Genomic DNA, 22,246 nt, shown 5'->3' with positions numbered 1-22,246 from the left:
CTAGGTATAGTAGGCATACGTTTCCATTCGAACCCATGATCATCGTATCCTGGTGCGGATAGGGGACGGAATGAATTTTGGCTCCGAACACAACTGGATCATCCCTGCCTCAATGAGTGAGTGAATTTGTTTTTGAGTGACTAAATGGGGTTTTAGGCCGCTTTACAATAAACTTGCAGCAACATTCCGAGAATTGTTTTCCAATATTATCGAACCCGGGTCAAGTGTAACGACCCAGCACTGTAATAATCCCTAGGTTACCGCACTCTTGGACACTTCAGGATTGTATGTTGGTTGCTCTAACTGATTTACTCCGTATTCTATAGCAGGGTGACTATCACATCGCAGTAGATAACATATAAACACAATATCGCTAGCTCAAACACAATCCGAGTATAGACGTTCGTGCAGTAAGTCAGGGAGTCATTGAGTAAGCAAAGTAATATATGGACACTTAATCTATATATCCGTTCGCTAATGTTATAAATGGGAGTTGTATCGTCTTATGTTATAAGATTTTTTTTAACACCAGATTCCACTGTGGATGTGTAGGACTCTAAGGTAGAAAGTATCAGGTTTTTCTCCGACAGACATATGATAAGACATCAAGTCGACATTACGGCATAGCGCTGAGACGTCATTCGCTCTTGGCGATAGGACACTTAGACAAAAGAAAGCAGCCCTATAGACACGAAGTGTGCTCACTACCTTGCAGATTTGTTTCTTTATGCATAGGAATCGGAATTTATGCTCGGATTGGCAAAATCAAAACACGTGAATTTGGCAAAGGCGTAAACACAAGGTATGTCGATATTCTGATATCGTTTAATAATGGTCAAATAGCCAGTCCCCGACCACCGATTTGCCCACCTGAACTAGAAACAAAAGAGACCAGTGAAACCGCTTCATCTGTTTCATATTTAAATCTATGCCTACACATACTAGTACATAGACTTGAGAAGAGGGACCACTTCAAGCTTCCAACAGTAAACAATTCTCTTTATATCGAGGAATTTCACAACTTCTGAGGTACCAACGAGCATGCTCGCTCTACGAAGATTTAAAAGGGCGTCATACGACACTTGCTTTAGTTTTGATCAGGCTTACAACATTCAAGGCCCCAGCAAAGCTCTCAAAACGATTAATGGTAGAATGCGGAGGACATTTCGAAATTAAACTCATCAGAGAACAAAATTGTGTCCGATGCAATTCCTATTTTGACATGTACTTGACTTAATCTAAGTCTAAAATGTAAGGCCGTATCAGTGATATGCAGGCTCTCAAAAGTGGGACGGGGGCAATATGATCGTCATTACTTCGTAATCTTGAGTCGTCGCTCCTATCTTTGTTTCAAATAAAGTAAATTATTAGTGTATGTTTTCATCTACGACAGTATCAGGAGGGCGTTATAAATTCGTGATAACTTATACCTGATCCTAATCACATGAAATAAGTATGTTGAAACTAAAACAAAATACTTTCTCATGAAAAGGGGAAACGTAATCCTGCTCAGTGAATGTTCACTACTAGTTTTCTCGTCCTTGACATACATATATATCTAGTACACGTCTCCACGTGATACTAGGGCCGTTATCGTAAGTAGAGTTTTCCGGGAAACGTGCAGATAAATGTCTGTATGTACCTCGATGCAAGTTCAAGATGCACACTATCAGTAATTCGAAGATTCTGATTGGTCAGCGCCAGGCCAATGCAACGCCAGAGAAGAATCAATCTAGTCCAGACACTTTGTTTTCGTAATGTATTCAGTAAATGTCAACAGGTTTTTTATTTTTTATTTAAGTGGTATTGATTTGTAGAGCGTGCTATTTGCACACATTAAAGCTACAGGGAAGAACAGAATCAACTCAAACAATGGACTCGATACCAAGATACCGACCTCAAATGTAAATCAAGATTTCAGCTCGCGACATTTGGTTACATAATGATGACCCCATTATACAATATGTATTACCACGCGAAGAAACAAATTCAAAGGAAACACGTTCTATTTCATGAGGTGTTGGTACTGAAAATGACTGGTCAGCCAATAAAGATGCTGAATATAACATGACACACCGGTTCATTACTCCTACTGTTTATGCTCAAATGACCACTTTGTATTACAGCTAAAATGGATAGAATTATCATTAAACCGCCCGCATGTTGAAATGAGCGGGTCACTGTAACTTGATAATGCCCTCATATTGCTTGACGACGGGCCATTATCACTCCCGTTGGTAAGTGATGTCATATTGATGTTCAATAGTGACGTTATCTGGTTTGTTCTATGACCTTTCCATATTTGTAAAAGTGGATCAGTGACATTCGTTGTGTGTTGATTGCAGTAAATGTTTCAAAACAGATATTGATATTTAATTTTTTATAACAAATTCTATCCATGTTAGCCATAATAACGGTAACGCTATTTTCAGGGCATTATCATTTGCAGAAGCCCGAGGTCTTCCATTAACTGCCCGACGTAACGGTAACGCTATTTTTCAGGGCATTATCATTTGCAGAAGCCCGAGGTCTTCCATAACTGCCCGACGTCGGTTAATGGAAGACCTCGGGCTTCTGCAAATCATAATGCCCCGAAAAATAGCGTTACCCTTATAATAATCACTGTAAATAAAATTAAAAATAAATTAAAAAAATTAATGTCATTTTAAATGTCATAATCTTACACACCCCTTGGAGATTCCAGGCTGGAGTAGATCCCCACCAAACTATACTTGTCATACCAAGCGACTCAGAAGATCGGGTGGTCCGGCTAGGTGGTTGATTGCGTGTCACTGTATCCTGACGCGTGGGGCGCTTGTTTAAAGGATGGTTTGTTTGGTCCAGACTCTTGATGTAACTGGAATAATTCTTTTAAACCAAACTCATCTACTCACCAATTACGTACATCGATGCTCATGATGTCAACGACTGGATTGTCTGGTACAAACTCGATTATTTACACTCCATTGTCTTACAGTTGGGACATTGCTGACTGCGACGTCAAACAATAAACAAAAGAAATACAATTAAATTACATGCACGTTTTATTCCTCCAGGTAGCGAAAAACATTCGTGAACGGCATCATCGTATATAATAAAATGCGAATCATTAACATTGACCTACAAAGTCTACAACCTTCAGACGTGTTTACGGTGTACATGTTCATTCTAAGTAATCAATGATATATGCGAGAACAATACTGTCACCTCTCACGAATTACCCTCTTCAACATGTCGACCGTAGATCACGTGACAATACAGATAATGTATTTCGTATATGATTGAGTATCTGGCGGGACATAAACATAAAGGTGATATATAATATGTTTAGAAAACGTTTTAAGCTTCATGTTCTTTTATTCCAGAAGTGAAGTATAAAAAAACGTTTCAGTGTGCGTGTCGTGACTTTCCCTTGTGCAATAGTCTCCATATTCATATTACGTTCTTTTGATGACCTTTTTTAATTTTATTCTTCCAGAATATTTCAAAGCGGAATTTGCTGTGAAGTCAGCTAGTAAGTATTTTTTCTAAATTCAATATTTAGAGGTGGTGAGGTGAAATGGGGTTTAACGTCGCGTCCAAGATTATTGCACTTATATAGCGACGTGCATGTACGTGTGTGTGTTTGTGTGGCTGCTTGTACTAGTCTGGACTGATGCCGATTTATAGTGCTAGCTCACTGAGATACCATGCCACAGTTTAACATGAATATCCCACTCAGACACAGTATACCGACTCCGAGCCGACCAGTCCTTGTTTTAGCCCCTTAATGCCGGGCGCCAGACAGGGTAACAACAAGTACCATCTTTTAACGTCTTTTGGTATGACGCGGCCGGGGATCGAACCCCGGACCTTCCGCTCTCCGGACGCACCACGGAGGCGGTCTTCAATATTTAGAAAATAACCAATGAGCTCCGAGGAATCACGATTCTATATATGACTCATAGAAAAGAACATGAGATGTAAACCCGACAGAGAACCTTCACTAAAGTCAACCTATTGTTCATATGACTTAATGTTTTCCATGTGTGACGTCATGAATGACGTATTATCGTATTGTGACGTTCTATCTCTTCACCTGACCAATCAACACGGCTAAAATGAGCATGTGCAAATATCGGAAGATTTTTACACTCGATCTGGCTGCCCTTATTCATAGTATCTGTATGTGCAATTTTCAGTTTGTCAGTTTGATCAATGGTTCCACGTTTAGCATGATATATAGTCTCACGATTGATAATTATGTAGAAACGTTTTAAACGCTTGTACGTCAATTGCCGTTCTGATTCTTACTCGGAGTTCTAATCAGGGATCAACCGTCGAGAAGAATTCATTTATCGTTGAAGAATCAAAGAAATAGAAGAACAAACCTGATTGCAGGTAAATTATCATTCTTTATGACTTCCTGACTGAACCATAAATTCATTTTAATTTTAGAAACATTCTTAAAGTTCATGTGATGAATTTTACAGTAATGAAAAGTATGTAAATATTTTGGGGGTATTTCTAATTATCGTTTACTAACCATTTTTCAATGTAACACTTCCGGTGGATACGTTTTCTCGGGAAATCTGTTTTCTCCTTCGATCAGATTTTACTTTCAACATTTTCGAAATTTCGATGTCTCTTCAAAATAAAATTTAAATTATGAGAAAATAATCGTAATTGCGAGAAAATAATCGAAGTAACGAAGATAATTGAAAAAACGAGAAATGTCGAATTAAAAATAAAATAAAATAAAATTATGCTACCAAAGTGTCACCATTAGGTTTTGCACTCTATTTCAGTCAACTTTGTGACAGTGATTTACACTCTTCAAAAAAAGAAACGCACAGGTACATTTTTAGCAAATTTATTGTACCTAATAAAGTCGATATATTAATTTAATATCATAGATACAAATATGAAATTTTGGAGCTCGATAGTCACATGTTGTCGTTGTACAAAGGAATTGAAAACTGTTCATTGTCATATCACACAAGGCCACAAGGTTGACCTGAACTCGTGACCGGGCACCGGGCAGCAATCACGGCTATGCATGTCCTCGGCACTGACTGGATAAGTGTACGAATTCTGTCCTGCGGAATTCTGCGCCATTCTGCTTGTAACGAGTTGTCCAGTTGTGGGAGTTTCTGCAGCGAGTTCTGACGTTGACGTACACGTCGATCGAGTTCATCCCAGAGGTGTTCGATTGGGTTGAGATCTGGAGATCTCGACGGCCAGGGCAAGAGCTTGATGTGGCATTATGAAGGTAGTCTACAGTGACTGTGTGCGGTGGAGCGTTGTCCTGTTGAAGCAGCTCCCTCTGGCCCTATGGCGGTCAATGATTGGAAGAAGGTGAGGTTGAAAAATTTGATTCATGTAGCGATTTGCTGTCAGACTTCCCTGAATCACAACCAAGTCAGATCTCGTGGTGTAGGATATTGTCCCCACACCATGACACTACCGCCACCGAAATGTCGAATTCACGTACACAATGGGGGGAAAAACGCTCATTTCGAAGACGATAAACACGTAATCTTCCATCTCGCCGGTGAAGAAGAAATCGTGATTCATCGCTAACCACACTCGTCTCCAGTTTCTCAAATTCCAAGGCTGTAAGGTATGGCACCATCGCAAGCGTTGATGATGGATCTGTTGCAAAACAGGGACGATAACTGGTCTTCTGGGTCGGATTCCAGCCTCGCGAAGATGGTTCCTGACAGTCTGGTCCATATCCTCCTCAAGGCAGGGATTCGACCTGCAGTCTCTGCAGCTGTGGCATTGGGATGACGTAGGTGGAACAGTCGAAAGTAGCGATCCTGTGCAGGGGTTGTAACTCTTGGTCGGTCGGTTCTCGGGCGGTCTGCAGTGGAATTGAACTGTGTGTATCGGTCCCAAAAGCGGCAAATGGTGCTGTGGTGGACGTTAAAGTAGCGTGCAACAGAAGACTGCGATTCCCCTCTTTGGATACGTTCTATGTCGATGTTCCGATCGGCAGCGCTGAGTCTCGGCCTTTTCGAACTTGAAAACTGTTGACAATTAAATGACAAATTATTGGCTTATGCGTGCCTTTTTATAGCCACTACCACGAGTTACGAATGCCATAAAGTGCACGTGCATTTTGCTTTCCTGTTTTCCTCCATGACATTTTCAAACAAGTGTGATAACAATGCCGCTTGAGACATTGCAAATCGACAATGGCTGTGTTTTGATGCACCTTTTGTCGAATATCAGACCATCAACATTTTCCAACAACATATATCCAATTTATATACCGGATTGTTTGTATAGTCAGGTTCAATGAACTACATACTACCTGTGCGTTTCTTTTTTTAAAAGAATGTATATACAGTGAAACCTTCTTAATTCGAAGTCATAAGCTAAACAAATATATCGAGTTATCCACGTGCGAGACAAGCGGAGTGTTGACCAAAGACCATTTACGGATTCTACCGGTACCAAAATGCTCTCTTCTTAAACGATATATCGAGCTAATTGACTTCGTGTAAACGAGGTTTCACTGTTTTCCACAATATATCACAATTCTCAGTGCAAGTATGTTGCTTCAATGATAATGCAATCATGCGAAATGTTGAATGTCAAAAATATTTTTTTGTTTGATGAAGGCATCTATGTGTCACGATGTCAACGCCAAATAATGCATCCCTTGTTCTCATCGGGCGTCACGGGGCCGGGAAAACAGCAGTTATTGAATCCCTTTTAGGAAAGAGATTGAAAGTATCTACGCCTGCGGGGGATATCGGCAACACATACAAGATAACAACTCCCGGCATGGCACTGAAGGTTATTGAAACACCTGGGTTCTTCGCTGCAGTGGACATAAATACTTGTAAGTCCAAGCTAGTTGGCACTATCCGTACATCTACACCGAGTACCGATGCCTTTGGGATGGTAATTCAAATAGGACGATTTACAACGGAAAAGGGGAAAATGATTGACTTGTTTCAAGAAATATTTGGTGAGGGTGTGTTCCGATTTACTATTGTCATCTTTACAAAGTTGGACGAACTCACCTACGATGATATGACTTTGGATGAGTTCCTTCAAGACAGTACGCCAGAACTTCAGAGGTTTTTAACGGCATGTGGTGGGCGGTATATTGGCTTTGACAACACGGGAGACTGGGAGACCAGGGCGAAGTATGGAGAGAGACTTGTATCCATGTTGAAGGATCTCCAGATGCAGAACAGCAACATGGTCTACACCGTGGCCATGCTTGATGAGGCCACTGGGTGTCAGCAGAAGAAAGAGGAAGAAGAGAAGAGAAAACAGGAGGACGAGTATAGGAGAGAGAAAGAAGAAATGAAGAAACGGATGCGTCAAGGGATGAGACGAGAGTTTGATGCAGAGTTGCAAAGAGAGACTGTGACGACATCACAGAAGTACCAAGCCTTTGGACAAGATACGAAATACAAACCAACACATGGTGAGAAGCTTAACATGGACATTTTCATTGTCTTATTGGTAAAGTGGATATTTACACAGGCTCAGCACATTTAAATAAGATGAGGTGGGTGATGTGAAATGGGGTTCAACGTCGCGTTCAATATTATTGCACTAATATAGCGACAAAGATGAATTGAGTTCCTCTTTGAATATTGGTGTTAATATATCATTCATAAAGAACAATGAAATAGGTACCATTTTCGTTTCCAGGTCAAGGTTTTCAACAGATTGTTCTAAGACGCGCCAAACCGACACAAGTCAGAACTCCACCACACGGAGAGCAGCGTCCAAGTGGTAAAGAATATTATTATATCAGAAACACTTTATTCTTCATTTAAATATCAAAGTTTATCAGATAATTATCACAATTATTATTTGTAAATGTCTTTTTCTCGGTTGGGTTCGAACAATAGATGTCTTTTACAAACTTCTAACTTCACTGTTTTACAAATAATTATGCAGTCATGTCATGGTTGCTTGTTAGTAATCGAAACATGTATGGCTGACAGAAAGATCATCGGACAACACATATTCAAACGTGAAGAAGACAGGCAACGCATCATACAAAACGACTCAAGCAGAACGTGTCCCTCCTAAGATAAAACCCAAACATAGGAACATCCAAGCTGTCCTTCCAAAGGATAAAATTGGTATGTATCTTCAAGACAGATTAAGACTCATATCTTCAATGTATGTAGATCCAACTATGACATGGCCACAAACGTGAAGAATGATTAAGAAACTACTTTATTTTAATATCCATAACCCAACTACTAGAACTTATGCTTGCATCACAGCAACATGGGGTCATAAGGGAATGAAGATTTATTCATATTTCGTCATATGACAATTGAATTAAACATTCCTTACACGAATTACTTTCTGGAGATGAAAGACCTACCGATGATACGAATCCATCCTGAAAGGTCCTACAAATTATATTGAACTCAGTACATAAGTATCGGTTCAGACGCCAATAGGCATGAGTTTTCAAATGTATATGTGTAACGATTACTTGTTGCCTATGGGTGGAACAGGTTGCCCGGTTACCTAGGTGTGCCAGGATCCTATGATAAGCGCCATTCTTAAGCTCGTGCGTTTTACCACGTCTGATACCTGCCTCTTAAAAAGAAAATTGTAGCGAAAATTGCTGGTATGTGAATGGATTCCTGAAGATCAGTCATGACACCAGGGTTATGCGACAATGGTAAGCATGTCCTGTCCTGCTGTAGCACGCGTCACATAATTTGCATGAAAAACTAAGAGTTTGTTCGTTTGCCTGAATCCCAGCTTCGCTCTGTTTTGGACCCAACCTACTCACACTCCGCCTCTGTTTCAGATGACGGGAGGACCCCAAAGGGCAGGGTCGCGGACACTGTGCAGTCAAGCCAACCAAAAAGAAGAAGTTTATTTGAACTCATTTCCTTTTTCGAGTCTCAGAAAAATTGAGACAACTCTTCGTTTTAGTGTTGATATAAATGGCATGTGACACAAATAAGTTGTTCTAAATGTCTTTTCTGTCAGCATATCACAGTTACATACATAAATTAACCGTTGCTAATGAATGATATATCATGTCACATAAAGAGCGTATCTTATATTGTTATAGTGGACGTAATAAGTACTCGGTCGCCACTACCTTACACTCACGGAACGTGTATTGAAAACAATACTGAATATTACCGGGGGTTTCAAAACAATGCTTGGGGTTTCAATATAGAGACTTCGCTTTTAGTTGATAGAGACGCAGCGCACAGTAGAATGGCATCAAAAGAAAGTAAAATCTTACATTGAAACTTAATGGTCCTAACAAGTTTTAAGTCTTTTTCGGAAACGATAAGGGCCCAACATACGATGGGCCAAAATTCAAACAAAGATTTGTTAATGTTAGACGAAAGTTTCATAAAGGGACACGAAAATATGTGTTATACATACTGACCTTTTTCTCACAGGGGTCACTGTGTTACTTTCAAAAGTTGGAGAGGAAGTATTCCGGCATGAATCATGGTTGGTTCAATTTGACCACGGCAGTTTCCCACGAACATGGTTATGCCGATATATATGGAAGTGTCGTTACCGTTTACGTGTGATACAGTCTAGTACATCGATACACTGGATCACCTCCCTCTGCCACCAGACCGGTACACCGTAACATTTAAATTTAAACAAATCAATTTTGTTGATTATGCATAAACATTTGTTTCGTTCGGTATATAGGTTCTGTCAATTAAATGTCCCTATTAAAGATGTAAAGGAGTTTGAAAGGGAAAGACTTGTTGACATGAGAGTTACGTTTTGGCCCTAATACGAATCGAAACGGCAACAGATTATCCTTACCTGGTTTGATGTGCACGCAGTCTGAACGATCACTGCATCGAGTTTATGTGCAGTGTGTTGAGAGGATCGGCAACCCCGCAGAGTCATGGTTAGGAAGAAGACGGCTGGCCTGACTAGTACCACTGAGGACCAGTAACTTCCCACTCAAAACCATCAATGTGTGATTTTGCATCAAAATGTAAATATGAAATGTAGATTATGCAATGAATTTAATGAGACTGTCCAACACATTGTCAGTGGATGCCCAGCTTTGACAGAAACACAGTATCTTAAGCGACATGATGGCGTGGCTCGATCCTGTTATTACCGTCTTCGCCATGCTTTTGATTTTGACACAGAAGTCCATCCATGATACGACCCAGAGGGCGTCATGGGAAATGATAAATAAAAAATTCTTTGGAATAGACCTGTATACAGCCTCAGACCAGAGACCAAAAAGTAAAGGGGCGACCCTCTAGCTTATGCCCGAAACCATCGGCGTTTGGGGTTGTACTGCGCAGCTATTCGAAAGCCAGCAGAAACGCGTTCACTGCAGTCATCGTTGTCGCCTTTCGTTCCATGCAAGTGATATATTTCAAAATTTATATTTACGCTCATGTATTTCTTAATATTGTCAACACTGCAATTGAGATTTGGTGGTGCCCTAAAGCATATAAACATGCGATCCCCTGATCTGTAAAGATTTGTATTAATGTTTTGTAAATATAAATTAAGAGATATGATTTTGGCCTAAACAGAATCACGATAATGTAAATATGATTAAGGTACTACTGACTATGTGTAAACAACAATGAAATCATCATACAAACATAAAAATCCATTATATGATATATTTGTATGCCAAGACAAAAGGTTTATATCGGCAGTCGTCGGAAGGGTAACTCGGAAGTTCGAGACAACGCAACAAGAAGGTGTCTTTTAATAAAATATACAGATGGTCTATTGTCCTTTTCTGTAATAAATACATGAATATATATCAGAGTTGATGATGTTTTCTTTGTTTTATTAGTAATAGTTGCATGCCTTGTACCAAGTTACAGTTTAAATTTCATATTTGATTATCAGAAAAATAGAAAATATATATATGTTTCCCTGCTTGAAGCTGTACTGTTAAACCTGAAAGACCTAATTATTTTATGCTGAACTATTCAAACTAATTGGGTAATATTAAATATCGATTGTAAAATTACAACTGTCCTCAATTAACGAATAAAGCATTAACAATTTAATGAATCATTAGGATTTAATGAACACAATTGTCAAATATAATGCCACGGCACTGTAGCTCATCTTAATATGTCGTCAACAGTCATAAATGGCAACAAAGACATCTACATGAGACAGGTAATCAAAAACGTTTCTGCATAATACTGAGGATTAAAAACATGCAAATATTTGTTTACTAAGTAGAACTATTTCTACCTTTATATTCTTCTCGAAATTAGTTCATATATTTGAACTGTCGCAACTATGACAGCAAACCAGTAGTCATAACTAGTACAGAGGAAACACCATCAGCTATTTGCTGGTGCAGAGGAATAATATGTGCTTAAAAATATCAAATGTGGAAACCTCTAGTTTGAAATGTTTTCAATTTCAATATCCGTAAAACATTATGCAAACCGGCCGGACAAGCTGCCAAGTCATAATTTATATCCATGTGAACTCCCTGTATCATTTCACACAAGCATTATATTGCCGTGGCATTGTAGCTCACCTGGATTTGTAGTCTACAGTTTAAAACGTAAAAAACCGCAGAAACTTAGCAGAAGTTTCTTTCAGTATTGATATTCAAATATTTTCGGCTTAAAAATTGAGCAAAACCTCGCACTAAAATCTAATGATATGAAGAATATATGATGTCAGCATAAAGAGAAACATAGACATGCCATGTTAAGTTTCATCAAGGTACCAATTTAGTCGGAGAAGAAATTTACAGAGTCGTATATGCATTTCCCGAAAATGTAAGCGCATGGTCAAACAAGGTCAAAATTTTAACTCCTGCAAAAGCGGAACATGTGTGTTGAAATATCATTACATTTGGGACAAAAAATTACCATAAATGGCCATGTACGTTATTTTTGAATATTCTGTTGTAGTAGATCACATTCGAACCTCTTAAACACATTGGGGTGTCATCATTAGTGGGATGAAGCATGGGAAATTTCAGCTCAATAGGTCCAGTGGTTTCTAAAATCATCAGCAATCTCTGCAGAGTCTGTTGTATCAACCGGAAGTGAACCCGAATGTTAACACTGAGTCGACTGACGGAACACTGATGATGAAAATACGTGGGGATGTGGCCGCGGCCGAACGGTGAGAAATCAAACAGTCACATTAGTAAGGTAAACTACAATTGTAGTGAACAAGGGCATAATGACATAATATCACGTGTCAGTGAAATTAGTTTATGTTGTTGGACTATTGCACGACTCAGAAAACATAATGATAATTTGGACCTGCAGTTATATCTTGAAGTATTTGACATCATTAGACTATGCGAAACATGGCTTAGTCCGCATGATTCCTGTGTCAGTTGGTTATTGGGGCATTAGGTATTCTCTACTAACAGATCAAAGAAGAAGAATTTAGGACGACCGCATGGTGGAATCTCTGTGTTTGTGAAAGAAACACTTCCCCAGAACTATTTAATCTCACAAATATATATGCATCGCCAAAAGAAACGCGAATCATAGAAACATATAGAAAAGTATTTACGTTTAGGAGAGATGATTCCAATGTGTTCCACTTTATGACAAAATTAAATCAGTCAGGTGTTACCACAGTATGTTTATTCTTATCACGATATGCTGCACATGATTTCCAAACTTTACACACGCTAATCATGCACCAGAGAAATGGTGCATCTCGAGTCATGGATTTATGACGTCACATGTGATGCATTTATGATCTATGTTCGTTTTTGCATCGAACCAAACTAGTATCTCAAAAATGTATGATAATCTGTTTGGTATACACATAACGAATGACCGTTTTGTTGACGATGAACGTGTAGAATTGACATGAATCACCCATTCAGGGGCTAGCACTGCAGATTATATGATATCTTACCCAGTTTCTAGGACTGAATCTTACCACATGCCAATAATTTGTTGTTGTTTTTTTAATCTGTTGATAAATATCATGATAATTTCTTTGATGATTACCCATTTGAAACCTTGATGAAATGTAAATGGAGTCCGCAAAAACAAGAAACATTTGTGAGCAGGTTTTATGAAAAGAATTGGCGGAATAAGAAGAACTTACTTTTTTATTAGAAAAAAATATTTCTGGAAGAAATTGACAGATTTGTAATATTCTTTGGTTGGACAGTGAGTTGAAAGACATCAAAATACGTTATTACATAATTTTTTATGAACTAAATTTGAGAAATTATACATAACTGTTTATGTAACTGATAAAATAATCTTTTAGAATAGATTTAAACAAAAAACAGATTGTTTGTCAAAATCAACAGCACGACAAGTTGATATCCTGTCGGAAGAATTCCACAGAATTCTGGAAATGTATTAAAACTAGTAATCATAATAAGCCTGAAGATATTTGAGATCCATTGCTTGCACAACAAAGGGGTGATTATTTTAAGAATTTATGAGAAACAAATAGTAAAAATGTTTTCTCAGAAAATGATGACAATAGTATTATACTAGAATGTATTGATATGTAAGATAAACAAATGTCTGTGTCGTAAATACTTCTAAATAAATGCAACAAAACAGACTACATCATGAGCATGTTTTTATGAATCACTATCAAACAGTAATGATACAAGGTGTTCGCGAAATAGGTGAGCGTATCCTGCCCCACCTGTGGAACCCGTCACAAACACATGTAAAGGCAAGTCAATTGTTCACCTAAAAAAACCACGGGAACATATGGTACAGGTCAAAATAGGGAATCGCATCGGACATCATTTTTGACACTGATGCGTCATATTTGCAAATGTCCTCCACATGTCTGCCATAAATCTTTTTGAAAGATATGAGCTAGAGTCGAATCCAGCCATTGCTATCAACATTTCACAAAGTTTGAGGTTCAATCGAGTTTGCTTTCCACGAAGATTTCAAAGAGAACATAATCGGGACGCTGGAATATTGCTCAAAATAAAATAAAGAAAATTGACTATTGAGGAGTCATCCCTGTGGCGAGTTTATTGTCTCTCTGAATCTTTATCATCTAAATATGAAACAGATGGCGTTTTCACTTGTCTCTTTATTCTTACTTCAAAGTGGTAAATCTATGGAAGGGACATGTCTATTTGACTATTATCGAACGATATCAGATCATCAAGATACATTATGTCTTGGCCAGTCCAAGATTGAGTTGCCAATCCAAGCAGAAATTCAGATTCAGATTAATAAAGAACAGATCAGCAAAAAGGGGCGCACAATTAGTACAGTGGGAATACCTAAATGACTTAACCCCCATTATTTCACCTAGATGTTATCAATTAGGACGTACAGTGTTATGGTGATGAGGTTAAGATGTCATCTGCCATATCAACTATATTTTGAACCCCACGACTAACTACACTTATAAATTTCATTACATTTTGAACGAAATTGGCTGAATGATGGTCATAAATAGGTTTTTAAATGAGGCTACTGTGGAGGCTTATTGCAAATATGATTCAAACCTCTTGAACAGGTTTGGGTGTTATCATGCCACAACATGCGCTCTTTGACTTTCGACCCGTGTAGATCCGGGGTGGAATAGGTCTTCAGCAACCCAAGCTTGCTGTAAATGGCTTATGCTTGTCGTAAGAGGCGACTAACGGAATCGGGTGGTCAGGCTCGCTGACTTGGTTGATGCATGTCATCGATCCATATTGCGTGGATCGATGCTCATGATGTCAATCACTGGATTGTATGGTCCAGACTCGATTATTTACAGACCGCCGTCATATAGCTGTAATATTGCTGAGTGCGGCGTTAAACAACTTCATTCAGGTAGGCTAAAGATAACTTTGAGTAATAGTACATAGTAACCTACTCAACTCGGAATTACCGATGAACTGTCCCTCATGAAATAATGTCACTCACCAAGGGACTTCGGGAGTATTTTCACACAGGACAGACAATCCGTAATTGCTGATTATTCTTAATTACTGTTTCTTTGCAGCTATAAACCTTGCAGCATTACTTGCTCTCACACATTTTAAATATTATGAATCACCATCCGAAAAGAATCGTGAAAGTTTATGGTTTGAAAATAAAGATTGTTTCTTTGAATGCCCCGCTTAGTTTCTTGACTTTTGTATTGTTCATTTCAGTGTGGGTGTGTCAAAGGTGTTTCGAACTCAATGACAAACAGGATTTAGTTTGTAAAAAATGTCACCACACACGCGGAGAAAAAGATAGAAAAGAGGAAAATGTTCCTTCACAAGGCAAGTACCTATTCCCAACCTTAAGTTTTCTCTGAACAAAAACATCCATGGGACCAATTATCCTTCACTGTATTGTATGTGTCATGGATTCTTGAAGGCTCATACATTTATCATACTCATTTGTCCATATATTTGGATTCATTTGTCGGCATTTTATTTCCAACCTACAGTAGAACACGGATATAACGAACTACAAGGGACCCGAGAAATCAGTTCGTTATATCCGTTGTTCGTTATACACGTTTGCGCTCGGAAACGTCCGCCATCTTGGATAAGACAAAACACAATAGTAATTGCAGTGTTACACGTGAAATCTTCATGGCCTAATTTCACTGCAAGTTCGTCAGCTTTGGTCTGCAGTAACGGACCACTAAGCGGAATGTTTTCGCTTCTCACGGCTTGAAACCATTTGAAGAGGGCGTCCTCTACGTCTTGGTGATTGGCAGCTCGTAACCTCTTCCGGTTCCAACCTACATGTGTACATTCTTTTTTTTCAAAATATTCTCCATTTCTTAATCCTAAGGCCTCAATAAATTAACCGAATCACCTTGAGGTTTTGTTTCTCATATTTCCATATTAATATCGTCAACTGATTGAATATAAATTATTGTAAAATCTTAATAAATGTTAGTGTGTTTGCCTGTTCAAAATATTTTCAAAAATATCTTTAGTTTTGGTTGTTAATGAAGCATCAAAGTGTAGACCAAATACGTAATTTGTTGTGGCCTTTACTGTGAATCCCCTTATCAGAATCAGCAGGGTTTGAGTATCTTGGATTCCGAAATCAAAATATTGCAGCATTAAGGTATCATTTACAATCATATGAAATGAGGGTTCATGTCCGAAATGCAATGTAGTCACAGATATTTCATGTTTTTTATCTTCAGGTGAGGGGTTATGCCCACAATGCAATGTCGTCATAGACGTTTCTACTGGAATGTGTCAAAACTGCAGCATGAAAAACGTTTCGGTTGCACGGATTGAACCATTTGGGGAAAACTCTGGTAGGTATTTAAAAACACATTTTGATAATGTTGTGTGACTGGAAATGTATTTCATGTTTTTTTCTGGATAATCGTGCTCTTAATTTTCAGAAAGTCTAAACTGAAAACCAATTACAGTACTAATCAACAGAACAGTTCAAAATCGGAGTCTAAATGCTGAGTATCTGAAATACGAGTCACATTGGCATCTGAGTTAAACCAATAATTGCTTGACTAGTATTTGCCCGGTATCTAAAAATCCAGTATAAATAATCTGCCCAAATGTATTGAGAACTCTGCTGAGCATATAGGACTGGTAATATTTCTTGTTGATTTCTACAAAAGATGGGGTATGTTTCAGGACCAATCGAAGAACTCAGGATGGTACTTCTGGGGAAAACGGGAGCGGGGAAGAGTGCAACAGCAAATACAATCTTGAATGAACATGTCTTTCCCTCTAGGAGTTCATTGAAAGCAGTAACTGACAAATGCCAGTACCACAGAAGGGAACGTTTTGGTAAGATTATCCAGATTGTCGACACCCCTGGGCTATTCGACACCAATTTGGATAAAACCATGGTTGAAGAAGAGATCAAGAAATGCATCGCTATGTCCACTCCTGGTCCCCATGCATTCCTTATGGTTGTTTCCTTCACTGGAAGATTCACCCAGGAAGATACCCAAGTGTTTAAGAGTCTTGACGATATTTTCGGAAAAGACATGAAGAGGTACATGATCATCGTTTTCACAAACAAGGATATGATTGAAAGAGATGTTGGGGAACATATTGAAGATTGTCCTGATACTTTGAAAGAGATTCTGGGGGAAGCCAAAGGTGGATATATCACCTTCAACAACAGAGGGAAGGATCACGAGAAAGATGAGGATGTCAAGAAGCTTCTAGATGGAATTGACATCATAGTGAAGTCGAATGAAGGCGGCTGTTTCACTTCTGAGACGTTCAGAGAGGCCGAGGAAGTCATGCAAAGCAGAATTATGGAAGAACTGGAAAGGAAGAAAGAGGAGATGATGAAAGAGGTGGAGGAAGAGGTGCGAAAGGAGATGGAAGAAGAATTCAGAAAACAAAAGGAATACTTTGAACGGCTCAAAGAAGAAAGTGACCATGAAAAGCATTATCTAGAGAGAGAACTCGCATCTGAGAAACGAAAGTCAGAGAGACTTCGCAAACCAATGGGCCCCCAGGAAACCACGATGGAGAAGATGAAGTTACAAAATGTGGTACAGAGAGAGGTAAAAACTAAAGCAGAGCAAGATACAATCATCCGACGTATCCAAAGGTCAGAGGGATCAGAGAGAGCCAGGATGCAGCAAAAACTGTCTGCCCTTGGGTCGCAAGTCAAACAGATTGTGGCGGAGAAGAAACAAGCAGAAGAAGCAGCAATAGTGAAGAGATATGCAACTAATGTCGATGAAGAGTTGCCGAAGCTTCGGAATATGGAAAGACAGGCGATCCAGAGAGGAGAAGAAGAAACCATCGGGAGGTACAAAAGGGGCATGAAAAAAAGAGGGATGGCTTTCCTAAATTTCTTCCGACAGATTTTACCATGAAGACTATACACAACTTCCCACACAGAGAATGCGGAGAAACAGGCCAACATTGGCCAAGGAACTACATACATAACTTGCCAACATTCACCAGGAGGAAAGCTACACACAAAACACTTGCAAACATTTACCACAATAACTACGTACAAAACACTTGCCAACATTCACCACGACGAGAACTACACACAAAACACTTGCCAACATTCACCACGACGAGAACTACACACAAAACACTTGCCAACATTCACCACGACGAGAACTACACACACAACACTTGCCAACATTCACCATGAGTGGAACTACACACAACACTTGCCAACATTTACCATGAGTGGAACTACACACAAAACACTTGCCAACATTCACCACGACGAGAACTACACACAAAACACGTGCCAACATTTACCACGAGTGGAACTACACACAAAACACTTGCCAACATTCACCACGACGGGAACAACACACAAAACACTTGCCAACATTCACCATGAGTAGAACTACACACAAAACACTTGCCAACATTCACCACGACGAGAACTACACACAAAACACTTGCCAACATTTACCATGAGTGGAACTACACACAACACTTGCCAACATTTACCATGAGTGGAACTACAAACAAAACACTTGCCAACATTCACCACGACGAGAACTACACACAAAACACTTGCAAACATTTACCATGAGTGGAACTACACGCAACACTTGCCAACATTCACCATAATCCAGAAGGAAGCATGAAAAAAGCCAGTTATATATCGCCATGATACTATTGGAAAATGTTTCCATTTATATTTCAGAATGTATTTCCAAAATATTACAGATTTAATTAACATTTGGGACACCAATGTGACTTTGGTTTGTGTTACATAATGTATTGATGATAAAGGCGATTGTGATCATGATTAACAGTACTGTAATTATCTTAATAAAGTGTACCCTTGTGTTGAATCACATGTAGTGTTGGTTATGCATGTACAGTTGAATTGAACTATGAACATTTGAAAACCAGCAAACTGCACGTGTTACAAATGTGAATCAGTAGTCCGTATTGATCAGTCTTTTAACTGTAAGCACAAAAAACAATTGTCATTTCAGATAAGGTAGTTTGATGCCGTATTAATGTGATGTTCTTCAGCGTTTCTTTCCCTTTGAAACATCTGGTAAGTACATCTATGATTGGGTGCACTATAACATGGTAAGGAACACAAAAACTCCAAGGCCGAAATTTATTAAATTTAAAAATAACAGGTTCACCTTCAGCCAACATACATACATACACACACACACGCACGCACGCACGCACGCACGCACGCACGCACGCACGCACACACACACCACATACACACACACATACATAATACTATTGACTTGTCTTTGCATGTGTTTGTGACAAGTGCCACGCGGAGGCATGATACGCTCACCTTTTCGCATACACCTAGTACCATACACCATGATTCATAAACACGTGCTCGTGATATAGTCGGAATCATACAATCGAGATTTCTGATGAATATGGAAAGGATTTTGTCCCTTTTATATTATTCAGGTTGCTCCAATACAATTAAACATGGATGGAAATGAAAAGTTCAGTATACGGGAGATGTTGATAACTCAGGAAAAAAACGATTGAATGTCTTATCCAAAAACGGAAAACCATATAAACGGGGACATTGCGAGTTTTTCGATTTGACATTAGAGTGTAATATCTATATGTTATCTTCTTGTGTGAACTGTTTGTAAATACCAATTATGGTTAACTACTTAAACTAACACTCAATGTTTACACATTCACACGAAATTAACTTTAATCATTACACTGGGGGGATTTTTTCGCTTGAGGGTTGTACATTTATACACAGAGTTGTTTTTGCTACACTAAAATAAAACATTTATGAGATTATACTCTTTTGTTAAAACATGCAGCGTTTCTTTCTGGGCGAGTGAGTGAGTGGGTACTGGTCGATTCCCAAGTTGAAACGCGAAAGTTAAACAAGTAATCGGTACGTACAGAACTAAATTGTGAAATCAGTGCTGAACCACACAAGTATATGAATGAATAATTAACAAATTATATAAAAACACGCATGATTTGGTTAACAATCGAAGAAAGAAATACAATGTGTCAAAAATGTGACAGCAGCAATAATTAACAGGCCCTTCAAGTCTATGCACTTACGAATTTCCAGAATTTATCACAGTCGAATGTCTTGAATGAGGCACGTGCTTCGTACTTGACTCCAGGAAACAGTGTTACAAGCAGGCAAAACAGTGTCAAGCGCTGCGACAGAGCTTGGACTGTAAACAACTAGGGGAGGTCGTTCTAATCTACGAACACTTCATTTTATGTTATATTGTTTACAATGACACTAAACATACGATACACACTGAGTGAGCCATATATTGTATTTGGTATTAATTTAAATAACATGGAAATGTTTCATCTTTTATTTCTTAAAAACAAACGCCCACATGGGTACATCAGATACAGTATAGAATGATATGCATAAAATACTGTACAAGAGCGCACGTTTTACCCTCGGATGGTAATTCAGGGTAGTCGATGGAGTGAGTGAGTTAAAGTTTAACGTCACATCGGCAGTATTTCAGCCATATCGTGACGATGGAAGACAAAACTCCAGGTGAAGTTTAAGACGACAGCTGCCAGGTTTATTGATGCAGTTTGAAAGAAGTCCAAATGGTACAGTCCTGGTTATATTACGTGACAGAAAGCACGGCGGGACCGAGTGGCCAACGTTCCCATTACGGGGACCCGCTCTGTCACTTACACACAAGCAGGAAGTCGAACGGCGATCCTTCAGCGTCGACGTAGTCGTTGGTGAGGCGGCGGCCTTGGCCGACCCCACGACTAGCCGTACAATCCGTCCGCTTCTGTCTGGGTCCGGATCCATGATTGACCATGTCAGTAAGGTTTTGTAGATAGAGGTATTACATGACGTAGGGCAAGGTCAGTGACTCACGTACATGTACATACGTAAGATCCGGCGACGTGAGGAAGTGTTAAATTGACATTTATTGATAGCGCCGGGGATTAAGGGTCCTGCTTGGAGGGGGCTGGTGGTAAGAGGGGATACGCCGACTGTTTGCCTAATATATTAAACAGACAGATATAATTTCGGCGTACTTTTGAAACATATTGAAACAAGAGCAAAAGTGAGCGTGGCTCACTAATACCTCCGACCCGCCTAGTGTGTCAGTAGTTTCAAATTAAATAGCTAGGATAGGGTTAGGGTTTGAAACATTCTTTAAATAATGGAAAATTAATAAACACATTTTGTTCGTTTGACTGCACCCCTCCATATGACACAGATTATATGTACTAAGTTTAAGATGAATCCACTGAATAGTTTAAGAGAAGTCGCGCGGACAAAGATTTCGGAGAGACCGGAATAGTATTTCAATATACACTTATGGTAGCGTTTTACAACACCGCTGGTATACACGATACGTGTAGGGGATCTATGACACAATACAGAAAATACATATTGGATCCCTTAAAGTAGTTATTTATGCATCTTATAAACTTACTGAGTTAAGGTGTCTAATGCATATACGTATATAATTGTCAGGATGGTGTGCATAATGCACTTCATATTGTTATCAACTGTGTCGTGACACTGATAAGAATATCTCCCCATATGTGTGATGATAACACCACCGACACAGCGATATTTATCAAACGACTCTATGCAAGTGCATTTATCATCAAAGACAGGCTCCCACAGGAGATATCGCTTAGGTGAGATCATTGTGATGTCGTTGGTTACCATGACGTCACACTGCTACTGCTACTGAAGCTGTTAGCAGTAGTTTTTACACTTTATTCCTGGCAAAATAATGTCACAATCAAATGACATCACTAATGGCTCTGCTACTGAAGCTGTTAGCAGTACTTTTTACACTTAAGACACTGTTTATTACAGTCTACAAACTGAAAAAGTTGGAAGAATGATGTTGGATGAAAAATATAATCTCACCCTCGTGTCTTTTGACATCAAATATATCAACACTCGTTGATAAAAGTGGAAAAACTCCTCGGCAAGCCTCAGAGTTTTCCCACTTTTATCAACTCGTGTTGATATATTTGATATCAAAAGACACGAGCGTGAGATTCTCTATGTACATGTACATTTGTACAAGACAAAAGACAAAATGCAAGTTGATCATAAATTAAACACTAATGTTATGTATTTACGGACAATATTATTTAACAAACATTACCTGCAATCCATTCACAGTGTAGCATCATATATTTAGGCTTTACCCTGATTTATTTAGAGAGTATTAGCCACGGGTGTCATCCCTAATGGCCTGCTTCCGATATAGCTCGTGCTTTTTGAGAGGATTAGAGGAGGATTATCAATGTAATTACAATAATGTATTCCAATTTCCAACCATCCACCAACTAAGTTTTTGCCCTAGGTTTTTGACAATGAACTACTCCATAACAGCTACGTAGATAACAGCTAGGTGATAACAT

The 22,246-nt window shown here is 38.9% G+C and overlaps 3 protein-coding genes across 3 annotated transcripts; all 3 read left to right on the top strand.

Moving 5' to 3' along the window:
- Positions 1–3,304: 3,304 nt before the first annotated feature.
- LOC124132197 (GTPase IMAP family member 4-like) lies at positions 3,305–18,701 on the top strand. The gene is made up of 5 exons (XM_046495980.2): positions 3,305–3,311; positions 3,479–3,514; positions 15,080–15,193; positions 16,081–16,197; positions 16,538–18,701. Coding segments are annotated over exons 2-5 (1,440 nt in total). The 5' UTR covers positions 3,305–3,311; positions 3,479–3,513; the 3' UTR covers positions 17,746–18,701.
- On the top strand, positions 5,681–10,760 carry LOC125372358 (GTPase IMAP family member 9-like). Its single transcript, XM_048382078.1, has 5 exons — positions 5,681–5,773; positions 6,609–7,429; positions 7,660–7,743; positions 7,959–8,099; positions 8,789–10,760. Exons 1-5 carry the CDS (start codon positions 5,769–5,771, stop codon positions 8,896–8,898), a joined length of 1,161 nt encoding a protein of 386 aa, XP_048238035.1. The 5' UTR covers positions 5,681–5,768; the 3' UTR covers positions 8,899–10,760.
- LOC124132108 (GTPase IMAP family member 9-like) lies at positions 6,625–8,898 on the top strand. Its single transcript, XM_048382561.1, has 3 exons — positions 6,625–7,429; positions 7,660–7,743; positions 8,789–8,898. Exons 1-3 carry the CDS (start codon positions 6,625–6,627, stop codon positions 8,896–8,898), a joined length of 999 nt encoding a protein of 332 aa, XP_048238518.1.
- Positions 18,702–22,246: the final 3,545 nt, after the last annotated feature.

This window comes from Haliotis rufescens, unplaced genomic scaffold (genome assembly GCF_023055435.1).
Source record: "Haliotis rufescens isolate VD_foot unplaced genomic scaffold, xgHalRufe1.0.p SCAF_4, whole genome shotgun sequence".
Lineage (NCBI taxonomy): Eukaryota > Metazoa > Mollusca > Gastropoda > Lepetellida > Haliotidae > Haliotis > Haliotis rufescens.
The sequence above is the reverse complement of the archived record's forward strand: the minus strand, read 5'-3'. Positions and strand labels throughout refer to the sequence as shown.